The 16,198-nt window shown below is 47.7% G+C and overlaps 1 protein-coding gene across 1 annotated transcript; it reads right to left on the reverse strand.

The window, feature by feature from the left end:
* Positions 1-6,000: 6,000 nt before the first annotated feature.
* On the reverse strand, positions 6,001-16,003 carry PEBP1 (phosphatidylethanolamine binding protein 1). Its single transcript, XM_064379752.1, has 4 exons — positions 15,775-16,003; positions 13,692-13,801; positions 12,610-12,710; positions 6,001-7,000 (listed from the first exon to the last, which is right to left on the reverse strand). Exons 1-4 carry the CDS (start codon positions 15,907-15,909, stop codon positions 6,783-6,785), a joined length of 564 nt encoding a protein of 187 aa, XP_064235822.1. The 5' UTR covers positions 15,910-16,003; the 3' UTR covers positions 6,001-6,782.
* Positions 16,004-16,198: the final 195 nt, after the last annotated feature.

Genomic DNA, 16,198 nt, shown 5'->3' on the forward strand with positions numbered 1-16,198 from the left:
ACATATGAAAAATACATTATTGGCCAGGCACAGTAGCTCACATTTGTAATCCTAGCACATCTGAGAGGGTAAGGCAGGCAGACTGCCTGAGGTCAGGAGTTCGAGACCATGCTGGGCAACATGGTAAAACTCCATCTCTACTAAAATACAAAAAATTAGCCAGGCGTGGTGGAGGGCACCTGTAGTTCCAGCTACTCAAGAGGCTGAGGTGTGAGAATTGCTTGACCCTGGGAGGTGGAGGTTGTAGTGAGCCAAGATCGCGTCACTGCACTCCAGCCTGGGTGACAGAGCAAGACTCTCTCTAAAAAAAAAATAAATTTTGATTCAGTGTTACTTACCAATGTAAGTCCCACTGATTACAACTAAAAACTGGACAAAATGCAAAAGCGACTACCTGAAGATACTGAAAAATAAAAGCAGATAGATTATGGAGAAGCAACTTAGAAATGGAAGTAAAATTAAAACATTCTCAAATGAAGAAAAATTAAAGGAGTTCATTTCCAGCAGACTTTGCTCTATAAGAAATGCTAGGGCCGGGCGCGGTGGCTCACGCCTGTAATCCCAGCACTTTGGGAGGCCGAGGCGGGTGGATCACGAGGTCAAGAGATCGAGACCATCCTGGTCAACATGGTGAAACCCCGTCTCTACTAAAAATACAAAAAATTAGCTGGGCTTGGTGGTGCGTACCTGTAATCCCAGCTACTCAGGAGGCTGAGGCAGGAGAATTGCCTGAACCCAGGAGGCGGAGGTTGCAGTGAGCCGAGATCGCGCCATTGCACTCCAGCCTGGGTAACAAGAGTGAAACTCTGTCTCAAAAAAAAAAAAGAAATGCTAGAGGAAATTCCTCTTACTGAAGGGAATGACACTTGGGTCTCTGGGAATGAAGAAAGAGAAACAGAAATGGTAAGTATCTGGCCAGGCGTGGTGGCTCACGCCTGTAATCCCAGCAGTCTGGAGGCTGAGGTGGGTGGATCACCTGGAGTCAGGAGTTCGAGACTAGCCTGGCCAACATGGTAAAACCCCGTCTCTACTAAAAATACAAAAACTAGCTGGGCATGGTACTATATGCCTGTAATCCCAGCTACTTGGGAGGCTGAGGCAGAAGAATCACTTCAACCAAGGAGGCAGAGATTGCAGTAAGCTGAGATTGTGCCACTGCACTCCAGCCTGGGTGACACAGCAAGACATGGCCTGTCTGCCCCATTTTCCAAGCTCAGTACTCCAGCCTCGTATAATAGTGAGGCCGGGTGCGGTGGCTCAGGCCTATAATCCCAACACTTTGGGAAGCTGAGGTGGGTGGATCATTTGAGGTCAGGAGTTTGAGACCAGCCTGGCCAACATAGTGAAACCCCGTCTCTACTAAAAATACAAAAATTAGCTAGGTGTGGTGGCTCGCACCTGTAGTCCCAATTACTAGGGAGGCTGAGGCAGGAAAATCGCTTGAACGGGGAGGCAGAGGCTGCAGTGAGGAAACAGACATGAGGAAACTGGGCTTTAGTACTTTGTTCTTATATGACAATCAGGCCACGTTTAGTCATTTGCATACATTAACTACTAACCTAATCCCAACAAAAGATGATTTTGTCCTCCAACAACCCTGTGAGATATATAAGGCAGGCTGACAACCCCAGCAACCCTGATTTGTTTTTCAAATGAAGAAACCGGAATTTGTGTCAAAGTGGCCCAGTGGTCATGAGTTGGACCTTGAGGCCAGAGCTGAGTTCAGAACAAGGGTCACCCGCTTCCTGGCTGGCCCTGGGCAAGCGCACATCACCTTCCAGCTGAAGGGAAATATGGCATCACCCTATATTTAACATGACTATGCCTTTTCATATATATGTATTTTTTTTCTCTTTAGTATTATGTTAGTATTGATATGTTTTTCTTTTTCTTTTTGAGATGGAGTCACTCTGTCCCCCAGGCTAGAGTGTGATGGCTCAATCTCGGCTCACTGCAACCTCCACCTCCCAGGTTTAAGCAATGCTCCTGTCTCAGCTTCCCGAGTAGCTGGAATTACAGGCGCCCACCACCATGCCAGGCTAATTTTTTGTATTTTTAGTAGAGACGGGGTTTCACCATGTTGGCCAGGCTGGTCTTGAACTTCTGGCCTCACGTGATCCATCCGCCTCAGCCTCCCAAAGTGCTTGGATTACAGGCATGAGCCACCGCACCGGGCCACTATTGACAGATTTTTCTTTTTATGTGAATTTCTTTTGCATTTACTTTACCTTCTTTGGTTGGTTTGTTCACCTTATTCTGAATCATTTGATTCTGTACCTGTTTTAACAAGGAAGCTAACAGATCATTATAGTTCCTCATGAATCTTCAGACTTTGAAACAAAAAGAACTTGTGGTTATCAAAATGTCTCATTAAAACAGAAGTTTAAAGAAAAACTACATGATTTTAAATATGTATAAATATCAAATTGTCAAAATGTTTGAGAAGACTGATAAGGGTATGAAAGAATAGGTCCTTTCATACACCACTGACATGAATCTGATCAGTGTGACCTTTGTGAAGAATGGTTTCTCAGTATCAGAACTGAAAATGAGCCTGGCCAACACAGGGAAATCCATGTCTACAAAAAAAAAAAAAAAAAAAACTGGGGCCAGGTGCGGTGGCTCACACCTGTAATCCCAGCACTTTGGGAGGCTGGGGTAGGTGGATCAAGAGGTCAGGAGTTTGAGATCAGCCTGGCCAACATGGTGAAACCCCCGTCTCTACTAAAAATACAAAAATTAGCCAGGCATGGTGGCGGGTGCCTATAATCCCAGCTACTCGGGAGGCTGAGGCAGGAGAACCGCTTGAACCCAGAAGGCAGAGGTTGAGTGAGCTTAGATCACGCCACTGCACTCCAGCCTAGGTGAAAGAGTGAAACTCTGTCTCAAAAAAAATAATTAATTAACTGCATATGGTGGCACACACCTGTAGTCCCAGCTACTTAGGTGGCTGAGGCAAGAGGATCCCTGAGCCAGGGAAGCAGAGGCTGTAGTGAGCCATGATTGTGCCACTGCACTCCAGCCTGAGCAACAGAAACAGACCCTGTCTCAAAAAGGAAAAAAAAAAAAAAAAAAAGAACGAAAAACATATATAACCTTAAACCTAATTATTTCAATACTTGGAATTCACCCTACCAAATTGAAAAAGCATTCTAAGCCGGGCGCGGTGGCTAATGCCTGTAATCCTAGCACTTTGAGAGGCCGAGGTGGGTGGATCACCTGAGGTCAGGAGTTCAAGACCAGCCTGGCCATCATGGTGAAACCCCCATCTTTAAAAAGAAAAAAGAAAAAGCATTTTATACATATAAATGTTCACTGAAACACTGTTTATAAGAGCAAGTAACCAGAAATAACCTAAATATCACCCAACGGGGCTGATTAATTATAGAACATTCATAAGATGAAATACTTGTCTCCAATAATAACATTTGTGGCAAATGCCAGGCACAGTGACTCACACCTGTAATCCCAGCACTCTGGGAGGCTGAGGTGGGCAGACCACTTGAGGTCAGGAGTTCGAGACCAGCCTGGCCAACATGGCCAAACCCCATCTCTACTAAAAATAAAGTAAAATAAAAAAATTAGCCGGGCATGGTGGTGCAATCCTGTAGTCCCAACTACTTGGGAGGCTGAGGCAGAACTGCGTGAACCCAGGAGGTGGAGGTTGTAGTGAGCCGACTACACTCCAGCCTGGGTGACAGAGCTAGACTCCTTCTCAAAAAAAGCAAAACAAAACAGTTGTGGTGGCTTTTTAACTAAAGATTCATTAGTTCAGGAAAAAAAATGCCAAACAGTGTATTTTTTGTTAGTTCATTAGTTCAGGAAAAAAATGCAGAACAATGCAGTGTGTATAGTAAGACTTATTTTTTAGACTAAATATGTAGATATATGCTGATACATATATTTTTGTTTTCTTCTGGAAGAAAACAGGAAACCAGTAACTAAGTGGAAGGTGGGAGACATTTTCTTCCTATAATGCGCCTTGTCTAATCACATATGTATATTACATCTTATTACATTGTACTTTTTTTTTGAGATAGGCTCTTGCTCCATTGCTCAGGATGGAATACAGTGGTGCAATCACACAGCTCACTGCAGTCTCAACCTCCTGAGCTTCAGTAATCCTCCCACCTCAGCCTCTCTAGTAGCTGGGACTACAGGAACAAGCCCATACCTTGAGCTAATTTTGGCATTTTTTACAGAGACGGGTTTCCGTCATGTTGCCCAGGCTGGCGATCTGCCCCACCTTGGCGTTACAAAGTGCTGGGATTACAGGTGTGAGCCACCTACCATGCCCGGCCTTTACATTTATTTTCAAGGTCAACAGGACAGTTTGGTTTTGTTTTTGTTTTTTTTGGAGACAGAGTTTCACTCTTGTCACTCAGGCTGGAGTGCAATGGCGCGATCTCAGCTCAATGCAATCTCTGTCTCCCAGGTTCAAGGGATGCTCCTGCCTCAGCCCCTGAGTAGCTGGGATTACAAGTGCCCGCCACCAAGCCCAGCTATTTTTAGTAGAGACGGTGTTTCACTATTTTGGCCAGGCAGGTCTCAAACTTCTAACCTCAGTTGATTCACCCACCTTGGCCTCCTAAAGTGCTGGCATTACACGTGTGAGCCATGGCGCCAACAGTTGTTTTCTTTATAACTTGTGTTCAACAAAATCTTTTTTTTTTTGAGATGGAGTCTCGCTCTGTAGCCCAGGCTGGAGTGCAGTGGCACAATCTTGGCTCACTACAACCTCCGCCTCCCGGGTCCCAGTTCAAGCAGTTCTCCTACCTCAGCCTCCAAAGTAGCTGGGATTACAGGCACAAGCCACCATGCCCAGCTAATTTTTGTATTTTTCAGTAGAGACAGGGTTTCATCATGTTGGCCAGTCTGGTCTTGAACTCCTGACCTCATGATCCACCCGCCTCAGCCTCCCAAAGTGCAGGGATTACAGGTGTGAGCCACCGCACCCGGCCTCAACAAAATCTTATTATGTAAAAAATGAATTTTAAGAAAACTTCCAGGCTTGGCATGATGGTGACTTATGCCTATAATCCCAGCACTTTGGGAGCCAGAGCAGGTGGATCACTTGAGGTCAGGAGTTCAAGACCTGCCTGGCAAACATGGCAAACCCCTTTTCTACTAAAAATACAAAAATTAGGTAGGCATAGTGGTACATGCCTGTAATCCCAGCTACTCAGGAGGCTGAGGCAGGAGAATCACTTGAACCCACCCAGGAGGCAGAGGTTGCAGTAGCAGGAGAGTCGCTTGAACCCACCCAGGAGGCGGAGGTTGCAGTAAGCTGAGATCATTACACTGCCCTCTAGCCTGAGTGGACAAAACAAGACTCCATCTCAAAAAAAGAAAAAAAAAGAAAACTTCCATCTGCCTTATGTGCTTCCACAGAGGCAACGTTTCCAAGTTTTTTCAGAGAAACAAGTGCTGCAGTGAAAGATGGGAAGGCGGAGTCGCTAGCACCGTCAGGCCCGAGGATCCCTCTTTTCCATTGCAGAGACCAAATCCCAGTGATTTGCGCCCTCAAACACCTCCTTTCCTTTCTTTTAGTACATCAGATGGCATGAAACCGTGACCTTCTCACCCTCCTACCTGCACACCTCTTTGGTACCGATTCTCTGTGGATAAGACATCAGAACATTAAGTGCAGGCTACTTCTCAAGCATTGTTACGGCGTCTGAGCACAACTTCACCAACGGAGAAGGTTTTTAGCCAGCTTCTTTAGAACATTCTCAGGTCAAGAGGACCACTTGAAGCAAAAGTGCTTTTTGGGCAAAAGACTCGGCCTCATGTTTTACGATTTGTTTTAGAAACCTCAAGTCTGAACGGTTTGCTCCTGCTGTGGGTTAATGGCCGTGTAGAGGCAGAGACCCTTCATATGGCCCCTGGAACAAGTCCCAGCTGTTACTTGCTGGTCACAGAGACGACTCACCCTGAGAGACCAGATTTCCGACACTTGGGAAACCCATACCCAATAGGACAAAACATCGGGGACTGGGCTCGTTCATTCAGGTTTCTATTTTTATTCAACTATAAGCAAACAGCAGAATTAACGCAACGTTCAGCAACTCCAGACCAGCTTTTCTTGCTCCCATGAAGAATGATCAATTTAACAGACACAGATACAGGGATTCCTGCTGGGCTGTCAGCCAGCACTGCTGCCGGTCGAGATGGCCATGCTCCAACAACAGCAAAGCCACTCTCCCTACTGCTTTTTCCAGGACTGCTCTTTAAAGGGACCAGAGCAAGATACTGATGCCTATTGAGGCATCTGAGATGCAACGTGTTGGGGGTAAGCTTCAACGCCAGCTTCTGGCTGTCTAGGTGAGCGACATCACCATAAAAACCCACTGTGTCCCATTCTGGACTCAGGATCACAAAGGCAGAGGCAGCAAACCTTTTTTTTTTTTTAACCTCCCTTAAAGATTCTTTGTTGCTTTGCCCTATCACTGCAAACCTGGTCTTTCCCCCCAATTTTTTCCTTCTTTACATTCTGGGTTGCTATTTTCATATTAACAATTTGATGACCCCATCACAGTACTAAAATATCCCCCAAAATGGAATTCAAATTTGACCAAAACATAAATCAGAGTGAGTGAGTGACTAAAATTATAAAGGCCAGGCAGCAGGAAAAGTCACCCTAAACCACCATCTGACTGCTCAGGTCTTGCCTGTGCAAAGCAGGGAAGGGAGAGGAGAAATCTATTACACATGCAACACTGAACTGGGGAACATGGCTTGGGGCCTCCAGGACAGACTGTTCTGGTCCCCAAGCTAACCCTCTACTTCCCAGACAGCTGCTCGTACAGTTTGGGCACGTAGTCATCCCACTCGGCCTGGTAACACGTGCCGGCCACGGGGGCCCCTAGCTTGTACTTTTTACGGAAGGACGCCACCTTGAATTTGCCACGGTGGTCTCCAGATCGGTTGCTGAGAATGGGCTCGTCACACTTCAGTGGCCTGTCCTGCTCGTAAACCAGCCAGACATAGCGGTGGAGGCCTGTGGGGAGAGACAGAGGGAAGATGTACACACAGCCCGGAACCTAAGATGGGGACATCATCTGTTTTCATCCAACGTTTCAACATGGAGGCACCCCGACCACACCCTTTACAAGGACACCAAGGGTCCAGACAGGTATTTGGTGCAAATTAACATGTAATGGCAATTAACACATTAATGGCAAAAATCATAATTACTTTTTCACCAACCAAATAGAATGGGTTGGGTCATCTGCCACTGAAAACCACCCAACAGCTCCTGCTGCAACTGGTGTCAAGCCCAAACCCTTCATTCCAGCCTCTCCTGACTCCTTTATCCTCGCCTCCCATGAGGCTCTGCACTCTTCATCCCACTTCAGGCTCCCAGCCCATCTCAAGTCATGACCCACCATTCCCATGAGAACACCCATTTCACTTCCGTCAGGTATGAGAAACCAACGAAGGACAAAGCACATGGATGACCGGGGCCCGACATACCACAACTGAGCCTACAGGCTAAAGAAGAGCATTTTCTTTCCCCCTCCAAAACTTACTTCCTTAGAAAACTGAAGACCCACTTCGAAGTGACCCAAACTCACTTTAAGCAGCTTTCTACAAGCTTCAATTATGTACTGGATGCAAATAAGCACCATAAGCTTTTATTTTTGAAAAGAGTGGTTTGTTATTGGTGTTTTTTTTGAAATGGAGTCTCACTCTGTTGCCCAGACATGGAGTGCGGTGGCGTGATCTCGGCTCACTGCAACCTGAGCCTCCTGGGTTCAGGCAATTCTCCTGCCTCAGCCTCCTAAGTAGCTGGGATTACAGGCACACACCACCATGCCTGGTTTTTTTTTTTTTTTTTTTTTTTAAGTAGAGACCGGGTTTTGTCAGGTTGACCAGGCTGGTCTTGAACTCCTGACCTCAAGTGAGCCTCCCAAAGTGCTGGGATTACAGGCATGAGCCACTGTACCTGGCCAGAAAAAAAAAAAAGTCATTTTTTAAAAAGTTGTTTAAATATTTGCACACCCATGCTCAATGCAGCAGCCAAGAAGCAGAAGCAACCCGACTGTCCACTGATGGATGAATGATCAGAATGTGGTTTATACACACAACAGAATATCATGTAGCCTTTATTTTTTCTTTACTTCTCTGTGTTATTCTAGGACTATTCAGCCTTGAAAAGAAATTCAGACACATGCTATGCCAGAGAAGGACCTTGAGAACATTACGTTAGTGAAATTAGCCAGTCACAAGACAGATGCTGTACAATTCCATGTGGTATCTACCGTAGACAAACACTGCACCAGAAAGTGGAATGGTGGCTGCTGGGGGGAAGAGAAGGGACATGGGAAGCTGTTGTTCAATGGGAACAGAGTTTCTGTTGGGGACGATGAAAAATCTAGAGATCTGTTTCACAACAATGTGAATGGAGTGCCCGGGCACAGCAGCTCATGCCTCAAATCCCAGGACTTTGGGAGGCTGAGATGGGAGGATTGTCTGAGCCCAGCAGGAGGAATGTGAAACCAGCATGGGCAATATGGCGAAACCCGTCTCTACCAGAAACACAAAAATTCACTGGATGTGGTAGCCTGTTGTCCCAGCCTCTCAGGAGCCTGAGGTGGGAAGGCTGCTTGAGCCCAGGAGGTTGAAGATGCAGTGAGCTGAGAACATGTCACTGCACTCCAGCCTAGGGGACAGAGTAAGACCCTGTCTTAAAACAAAACAAAACCAAAAAAACCCCAATGTGAATGCAGTTAACACTACTATATGGTAAACTTAAAAACAGTTCAGATGGGCTAGGCATGGTGGCTCATGCCTGTAATCCCAGCTCCTCAGGAGGCAGAGGCGGAAGGATCGCCTGAACCTGGGAGTTGGAGGCTGCAGTGAGCTAAGATCACACCACTGCACTCTAGCATCCAAAAAAAAAAAGGTTAAATGTAAATTTTATGTTTTTACAAGAGTTAAAAAAATAGTTTTCAGAAAGCAAGTAAAGCAAGTTATAAAACAAAGGAGAATGGTCAATAAGGACATAAAAACCTCATTAGTCATCAGAGTGACGAACAGTAAAACCGCAAAATGGCACCATTTTACACACACTGAAGTGTTTAAGGTCAAAAAGTCTGACAACACCTAATCCTGGCATGGAACTACAAGGATGTTATACGCTCTATTGCTGATTAGAGTATAAGGTTTTCTTTTCTTTTTTTTTTTTTTGAGACGAGGATCTTATCACTGAGCCTGGAAATGCAGTGGTGTGATCATGGCTCTCTGGAGCTAGAGTATAAAATTTTCAATCATTTGGAGAACCTTGGGGAAATTTCCATGACCCAACAGTTCTATTCCTCAGTATTCACCTAAGAAAAATGGAAACACTTGCCTGCAAAATAACAAGAATTTATATGTACAAGAACGTATGGCAGGCCGGGCGTGCTCACGCATGTAATCCTAGCTCTTTGGGAGGCCGAGGCAGGAGGATCATCTGTGGTCAGGAGTTCGAGACCAGCCTGGCCAACATGATGAAGCCCCATCTCTACTAAAAATACCAAAAGTAGCCAGGTGTAGTGGCAGACATCTGTATCCCAGCTACCTGGGAGGCTGAAGCAGGAGAATTGCCTGAACTCAGGAGGCAGAGGTTGCAGTGAGCCAAGATCGTGCCATTACTGCACTCCAGCCTGGGTGACAGGGCGAGTCTCCACCTCAAGAAAAAAAAAAAAAACAATGTATGGCAGGTACCACTCTGCTTTCTGTTTCAGTAAGTTTGGCTACTTTAGCTACCTCATAGAATTGAACAGTATTTGTGTTTGTGTAACTGGCTCATTTCACTAACATCATGTTCTCAGGGTTCATCCTGGTGTAGCATGTGTCCAAATTTCTTTTCAAGACTGAAGAGTCCTAGAATAATACACAGAAGTCTAGAAAAAAAAAAAAAGGCTGGACAATGTTTAGATATTTATTCATGATACACAGATACTGAAAACATCCCAAATGCCTATCAATAGAGAATGACTAAATGAACTAGCCTATTTACCAAAGGGAGTATTACTGAACAATATAAAGGGGTAACCATTGATACAATCTGTGGATCAATCTCACAGATATTATCTGGAATGAAACAGACCAGTAACTCTAATTTCTTAAACTATACACTGCATGATACCTTTTTTTTTTGGAGGCAGAGTCTTGCTCTATCACCCAGGCTAGAGTGCAATAGCGAGATCTCAACTCACTGCAACCTCCACCTCCCAGGTTCAACCCATCCTCCCACCTCAGCCCCCCAAGTAGCTGGGACTACAGATGTATGCCACCTTGCCTAGATAACTTTGGTATTTTTAGTAGAGACAGCGTTTTACCATGTTGGCCAGGCTGGTCTTGAACTCCTGGCTTCACATGATCCACCCGCCTCCACCTCCCAACGTGCTGGGATTATAGGAGTGAGACACCATGACTGGCCCATGATACCATTTATATGAACACAAGAATCGTGAAAGTAACTTATGGAGACAGGAGTCAGAATATGGTTAGCTCTGGGGGAATTTAAGTAAAAAGTTCACATAAGAACCTTCTGGGTGATGGAAACATCATCTATCTTTCCGACGGCTGGTACCTTCCATGCCTTGATCAAATTTGCTGACTGAACTCTCATGATCTGTGCATTTTGTTATATGTAAATTGTGCCATACTACAAGAATATGGAAAAAGCACAACAATAAACTGAGTTTCTGAGGCTTTTTTTTTTCTTTTAGACACAAAGTCTCGCTCTGTCACCAGGCTGGAATGCAGTGGCACAATCTCGGCTCACTGCAACCTCCACCTACCAGGTTCAAGCGATTCTCCTGCCTCAGCCTCCCGAGTAGCTGGGACTACAGGTGCATGCCACCACACCCAGCTAATTTTTGTATTTTTAGTAGAGATGGGGTTGTACCATGTTGGCCAGGATGGTCTCGATCTCTTGACCTCGTGATCTGCCCACCTCAGCCTCCCAAAGTGCTGGGATTACAGGTGTGAGCCACCACGCCCAGCCCTACTGAGACTATTTAAAAAATGAGAACACAGATCTTATTGAATTGCTTTATTCTCATGGGTCTGCTTCCCATAATTAAACTGCCTAATTTTATAACTGCCCTAGAGAACTTAATAGGTCCCTGGGAAATCTGTCCCTTTACCTTCTGCTATGAATGCGTGAGAGAGTTTAAAGGCATCTGAAGCTTCTGGGTCTACAGACAAAACATGAGCCCGTGACCAACTGTCCACGTCAGGGATGTTCTTGTACCTCTTCATGTGAACTCCTGGCTGGACAAAGTGTACCAAAGTGAGGACTGTGACAGTTCCACCAAATGGAAACATCCTGAACTGAATGCCAGGCAATAATAACACATCTCTCACCATGAGCTTAGGCAGCACTGACCCAACTTGGAAAGCTTCAATGCGGTGGTCTTTCTATCTCTAGATAGTTGCGTGTATTTTATATATCATAGATAGAACACGATACAATGCAACGTGCCTGTGTGTCTTCAATACGGTTCTACTGAAATCTTCCAAATCTTTTTACAATATACAAGCTAGATGTTTTGAGAAAAAAGGGGGCCAAAAAGAGATACAGAAGCCAACCTTATATAGTTAATTTGGAAACTATGTGATCATTTCTGAAATCTTTTATAGAAACTCGAAGATCACCCCAGGCAAAGGCTTGAGATAGTTTAACTGTGTATTCCACCCACTGCAGCCCCAAAAAGCCAGGCTGAGCTTTCTGTAACAGTGCTTCCCTCTCACCGACTTCCCTGCTTGCTACAGGGCTAGGGGTGGAAAGGCAATTCTATACCAAAGGACCGTCTGTCCCGAACCCAAGGCTCTAGCCACCTGACACGCCTGCAGGTCTGAATGTGCCCTGAAGGCCCTAGAGGTGAGCTGAGATGCTATCTCCAGCAGGGTAAGGGCTCTCAAAATAAAAGAAAAAAGCTTTGGGCCAGGCCAGGCAAGGTGGCTCACGCCTGTAATCCCTTTGGGAGGCTGAGGCGGGCAGATCTCAAGGTCAAGAGATCGTGACCATCTGGCCAATATGGTGAAACCCCGTCTCCACTAAAAATACAAAAATTAGCCGGGCATGGTGGCATGCGCCTGTAATCCCAGTTACTTGGCAGGCTGAGGCAGGAGAATTGCTTGAACCTGGGAGGCAGAGGTTGCAGCAGTGAGCCAAGATCGCACCACTGCACTCCAGCCTGGTGACCGAGTGAGACTCTGTCTTAAAAAAAAAAAAAAAAAAAGCAGCCGGGCGCGGTGGCTCACGCCTGTAATCCCAGCACTTTGGGAGGCCGAGGCAGGTGGATCACGAGGTCAAGAGATCGAGACCATCCTGGTCAACATGGTGAAACTCCGTCTCTACTAAAAATACAAAAAATTAGCTGGGCATGGTGGCGCACGCCTGTAATCCCAGCTACTCAGGAGGCTGAGGCAGGAGAATTGCCTGAACCCAGGAGGCGGAGGTTGCAGTGAGCCGAGATCGCGCCATTGCACTCCAGCCTGGGTAACAAGAGCGAAACTCCGTCTCAAAAAAAAAAAAAAAAGCTTTGGGCCAATCCTAATGTGCATGCAAACTCCCTCCCCAACCTCCCACCGAAAACAGTCTTTACTAACCTGTGCCCTTGGGAGGCCCCGAGCCCACGTAATCGGAGAGGACTGTGCCACTGCTGATGTCATTGCCCTTCATGTTGACCACCAGGAAATGATGCCATTCTCTGCATGAAGAAAGATGGGGCATCAGCACCACAGGAGTTCAGGAGACATTCACTGCACGGCCAGCAAATGTGCATCGAGAACATGCTGGGTGCCAGGCCACAGCCACGAACAACAGTCCTCACTGTCTTGGCCAGCACGAACCTCATGTGTTTGCAGAAGAGCAGACCCAGCCCCGCCCACCCTCTGACATTTTCTAAAGCAGAGGTCAGCAAACTTTCTGTAAAAGGCCAGAGAATGTGTTAAGCTCTGGGGAGCCACAGTCTCTGTTGCAACTATTCAACTTGGCCTTGGCAACATGAAAGCAGCCACAGACGACACTTAGCTGTGCTCCAATAAGAGGTAACTGATGAACGCTGACATGGGAATTTTGTATAATTTCCACATGTCACAAAGTTTAATTCTTCTTTCAACATTTCCTCAATCATTAAAAAATGTAAAAACCAGGCCGGGCGTGGTGGCTCACACCTATAATCCCACCACTTTGGGAGACTGAGGTGGGCAGATCACCTGAGGTCAGGAGTTCGATCGAGAGCAGCCTGGACAACATGGTGAAACCTCGTCTCTACTAAAAATACAAAAATTAGCCAGGCATGTTAGCATGTGCCTATAATTCCAGCTACTCCGGAGGCTGAGGCAGGAATCGCTTGAACCTGGGAGACAGAAGTTGCAGTGAGCCAAGATTGCGCCACTGCACTCCAGCCTGGGTGACAAAGGGAGACTGTCTCAAAAAAAAAAAAAAAAGTAAAAACCATTCTTAGCTCATGGGGCTCTACAAAAACAGGCCACAGATGGATATGGCTCTCAGCTGTGAATTACAGATGCCCGCTGTAGGGGGCAAAAGGGCAGGAAACGTACTCTCTGGCTTAAGCATGGGCGGGGCCATCCCAAACCAGTTCTGCTTCTCCATGTCCAGCAAGGGGCTTATACTTGGTAAGTCATGTCTGCATGACCTGCTCTTCCCCATCTTTCCCAGCTCTCACCTGTACTTGGGATCCTTCCTGCTGGGGGCATCCGGGTCTGTCAGGACCAAGGTGTAGAGCTTGCCTGAATCAAGACCATCCCATGAAATGCTGGTGGGTCTGTTCTTGACCTGTATGAGGGAACCAGTTTGGAGTTAAAAAGTCAGAAATGCTGAAGAAACTGGTTGGGCGCAGTGGCTCACGCCTGTAATCCCAGCACACTGGGAGGCTGAGGCGAGAGGCTCACTTGAGGTCAGGGGTTCGAGACCAGCCTGGCCAATATGGTGAAACCCATCCATACTAAAATACAAAAATTAGCTAGACATGGTGGTGGGCACCTGTAATCCCAGCTACTTGGGAAGCTGAGGTGAGAGGATTGCTTGAGCTGGGGAGACAGAAGCTGCAGTGAGCCAAAACTGCCCCACTAAACTCCAGCCTGGGTGGCAGAGCGAGACTCTGTCTCAAAAGAAAAGCGAGGCCGGGCGCGGTGGCTCAAGCCTGTAATCCCAGCACTTTGGGAGGCCGAGGCGGGTGGATCACGAGGTCAAGAGATCGAGACCATCCTGGTCAACATTGTGAAACCCCGTCTCTACTAATACAAAAAAATTAGCTGGGCATGGTGGCGCGTGCCTGTAATCCCAGCTACTCAGGAGGCTGAGGCAGGAGAATTGCCTGAACCCAGGAGGCGGAGGTTGCGGTGAGCCGAGATCGTGCCATTGCACTCCAGCCTGGGTAACAAGAGCGAAACTCCGTCTCAAAAAAAAAAAAAAAAAAAAAAAAAAAAGCGAAATGCTGAAGAAGCCAGTACTCTTTCTTTGATCTGAGACTCGTCAAAGACAAAATAGAATAGATTTTTAATAAAATCAATGACTCTGTATTGACTCTGAGAGCCAGGAGCTGGAGTTTTATATACATTATTTATTTATAATCTTTTTTTTGAGACCAGGTCTCATCTGTCACCCAGGCTGGAGTGCAGTGACGCTATCAAGGTTCACTGCAGCCACTCCACTCACCTCAGCCTCCTGAGCAGCTGCAAACCAGCCCCGCACCATCATGCCTGGCCAATTTTTTTTTTTTTGTAGTGTTGGGGTCTTGCTATGTTGCCCAGGCTGTTATTACTTCAGTCCCAACAACACCATGGGGCTAGTATCCCAGCACACTATGAACAGAAACAGATGCAGCCGGGATTCCAACCCTGGCACTGAGTCCCCCTCTCAACGACACCCTTACACTGTCTCTGTGGAATGACAGAGTTTCTGGATTTGGTGATCAGGAGGTTACCTGGGGCCTGCTAAAGTGAAATCTGCATTAACTAGACGTTTCAAAGTGCACAGAAAAGGAGAAAGCCGAGGTGAGCAGGGGAAAGGGAGGCTATGTCAGACGGGCACTTCATATTTAAAAATCCAAAGCAATTTAAATTCTGTGAACATCCAAAACAATGTAAGGTCAGGGCAGTTTTTTTTACACTGTTGCCCGGAGCTTCATAACCAGCTAGCAGTGGCGTCAGCAAATCTAGTTTCTTCACCTTCAGCAGCCCCAGCCGTGGGCGTGGGCGTGGGAGGTCAAACAGCAAAACTAAATCTTTGCCCTCCAGCGTTCCGGTAGCACGCTCCTGACCGATTAAACAAAGGAGAAATGGGCCGGCGTGCTCATCACCAGTTACATAATGCGCCACAGGCTCTCGGGTGGGGCTTCTGTCCTCCAACACAAGGCCTAAAATACTGAGGCTCCAGGAGAGGGTCTGCGGCCGTCCGGGTGGCCACAGCCTACCCCGTCCCGGGGACGTCCCTGTCCAGGGCCCTGCCCCAGGGGGGTCCGGGCTGTCTCCGGACCTAGGCCCATCTTGGGCCCCAAACCAGGGAAAAGTGAATCAATTGCTGCCGCAGGACGAGCCTGCCTGGTCACGCCACAGGCCGGGTTCCCGGTGCTAGGAATGGCCCCCGGGCATGGGAAATGGGCCCCGTGACCCCCGCCATGGGGGGCCTCGACGCACGCAGGCTGAACCTCCCCACCGCCCCTAGCCCTGTCTCCTCCGGGTCCGATCCAGGCGGTCCGCACAGGCCTCCGCGCCAGGCCGCTGGCTGCAGCCCGCCGCCCGGGGTACCTGGGTGGGTGTCAGCACTTTGCCCAGCTCGTCCACCGCCGCCCCGCCGTAGGTGACATGCAGCGGGTGCTGCGGCTGCTCGTCCACTTCCTGCAGGCTCAAGGGCCCGGACCACTTGCTGAGGTCCACCGGCATGGCGGGGTCGAGCAGAGCGTGCAGACGAGAGTGCCGCGGCAGGTCAGGTGCGGGCGGCAACGGCGACACGGAGACCTCCACACACTGGCCCGGGAAGGCGGGACCCAACGACACGCGAGCTCACGCGCCGCCGCCGCCGCCCAGCTCCGCCCACCGCCCTCTGCCCTCTGATTGGCCGAAGCCGGCTGAGCAGGGCCTCTAGTGCTCTTGAGTCCTTGCAAAGTGCTCCGAGTGGCTGCCGAGTTCTCGCGATCTCGGCCTGCAGGGCTGCGGTTTCAAGAAATGAAAA

Source organism: Aotus nancymaae, unplaced genomic scaffold, assembly GCF_030222135.1.
Source record: "Aotus nancymaae isolate 86718 unplaced genomic scaffold, 86718_ANA_hifiasm-v0.15.2.pri h1tg000021l, whole genome shotgun sequence".
Lineage (NCBI taxonomy): Eukaryota > Metazoa > Chordata > Mammalia > Primates > Aotidae > Aotus > Aotus nancymaae.

Bases quoted from the DNA above. Each gene is read 5' to 3' on its own strand.
- PEBP1 (XM_064379752.1), bottom strand. From the start codon at position 15,909: ATGCCGGTGGACCTCAGCAAGTGGTCCGGGCCCTTGAGCCTGCAGGAA. The intron at 13,802-15,774 runs GTACCCCGGGCG...TCCCTCATACAG, and splicing joins AAGTGCTGACACCCACCCAG to GTCAAGAACAGACCCACCAG. The intron at 7,001-12,609 runs GTTAGTAAAGAC...CTCTCCCCACAG, and splicing joins GGGGCCTCCCAAGGGCACAG to GCCTCCACCGCTATGTCTGG.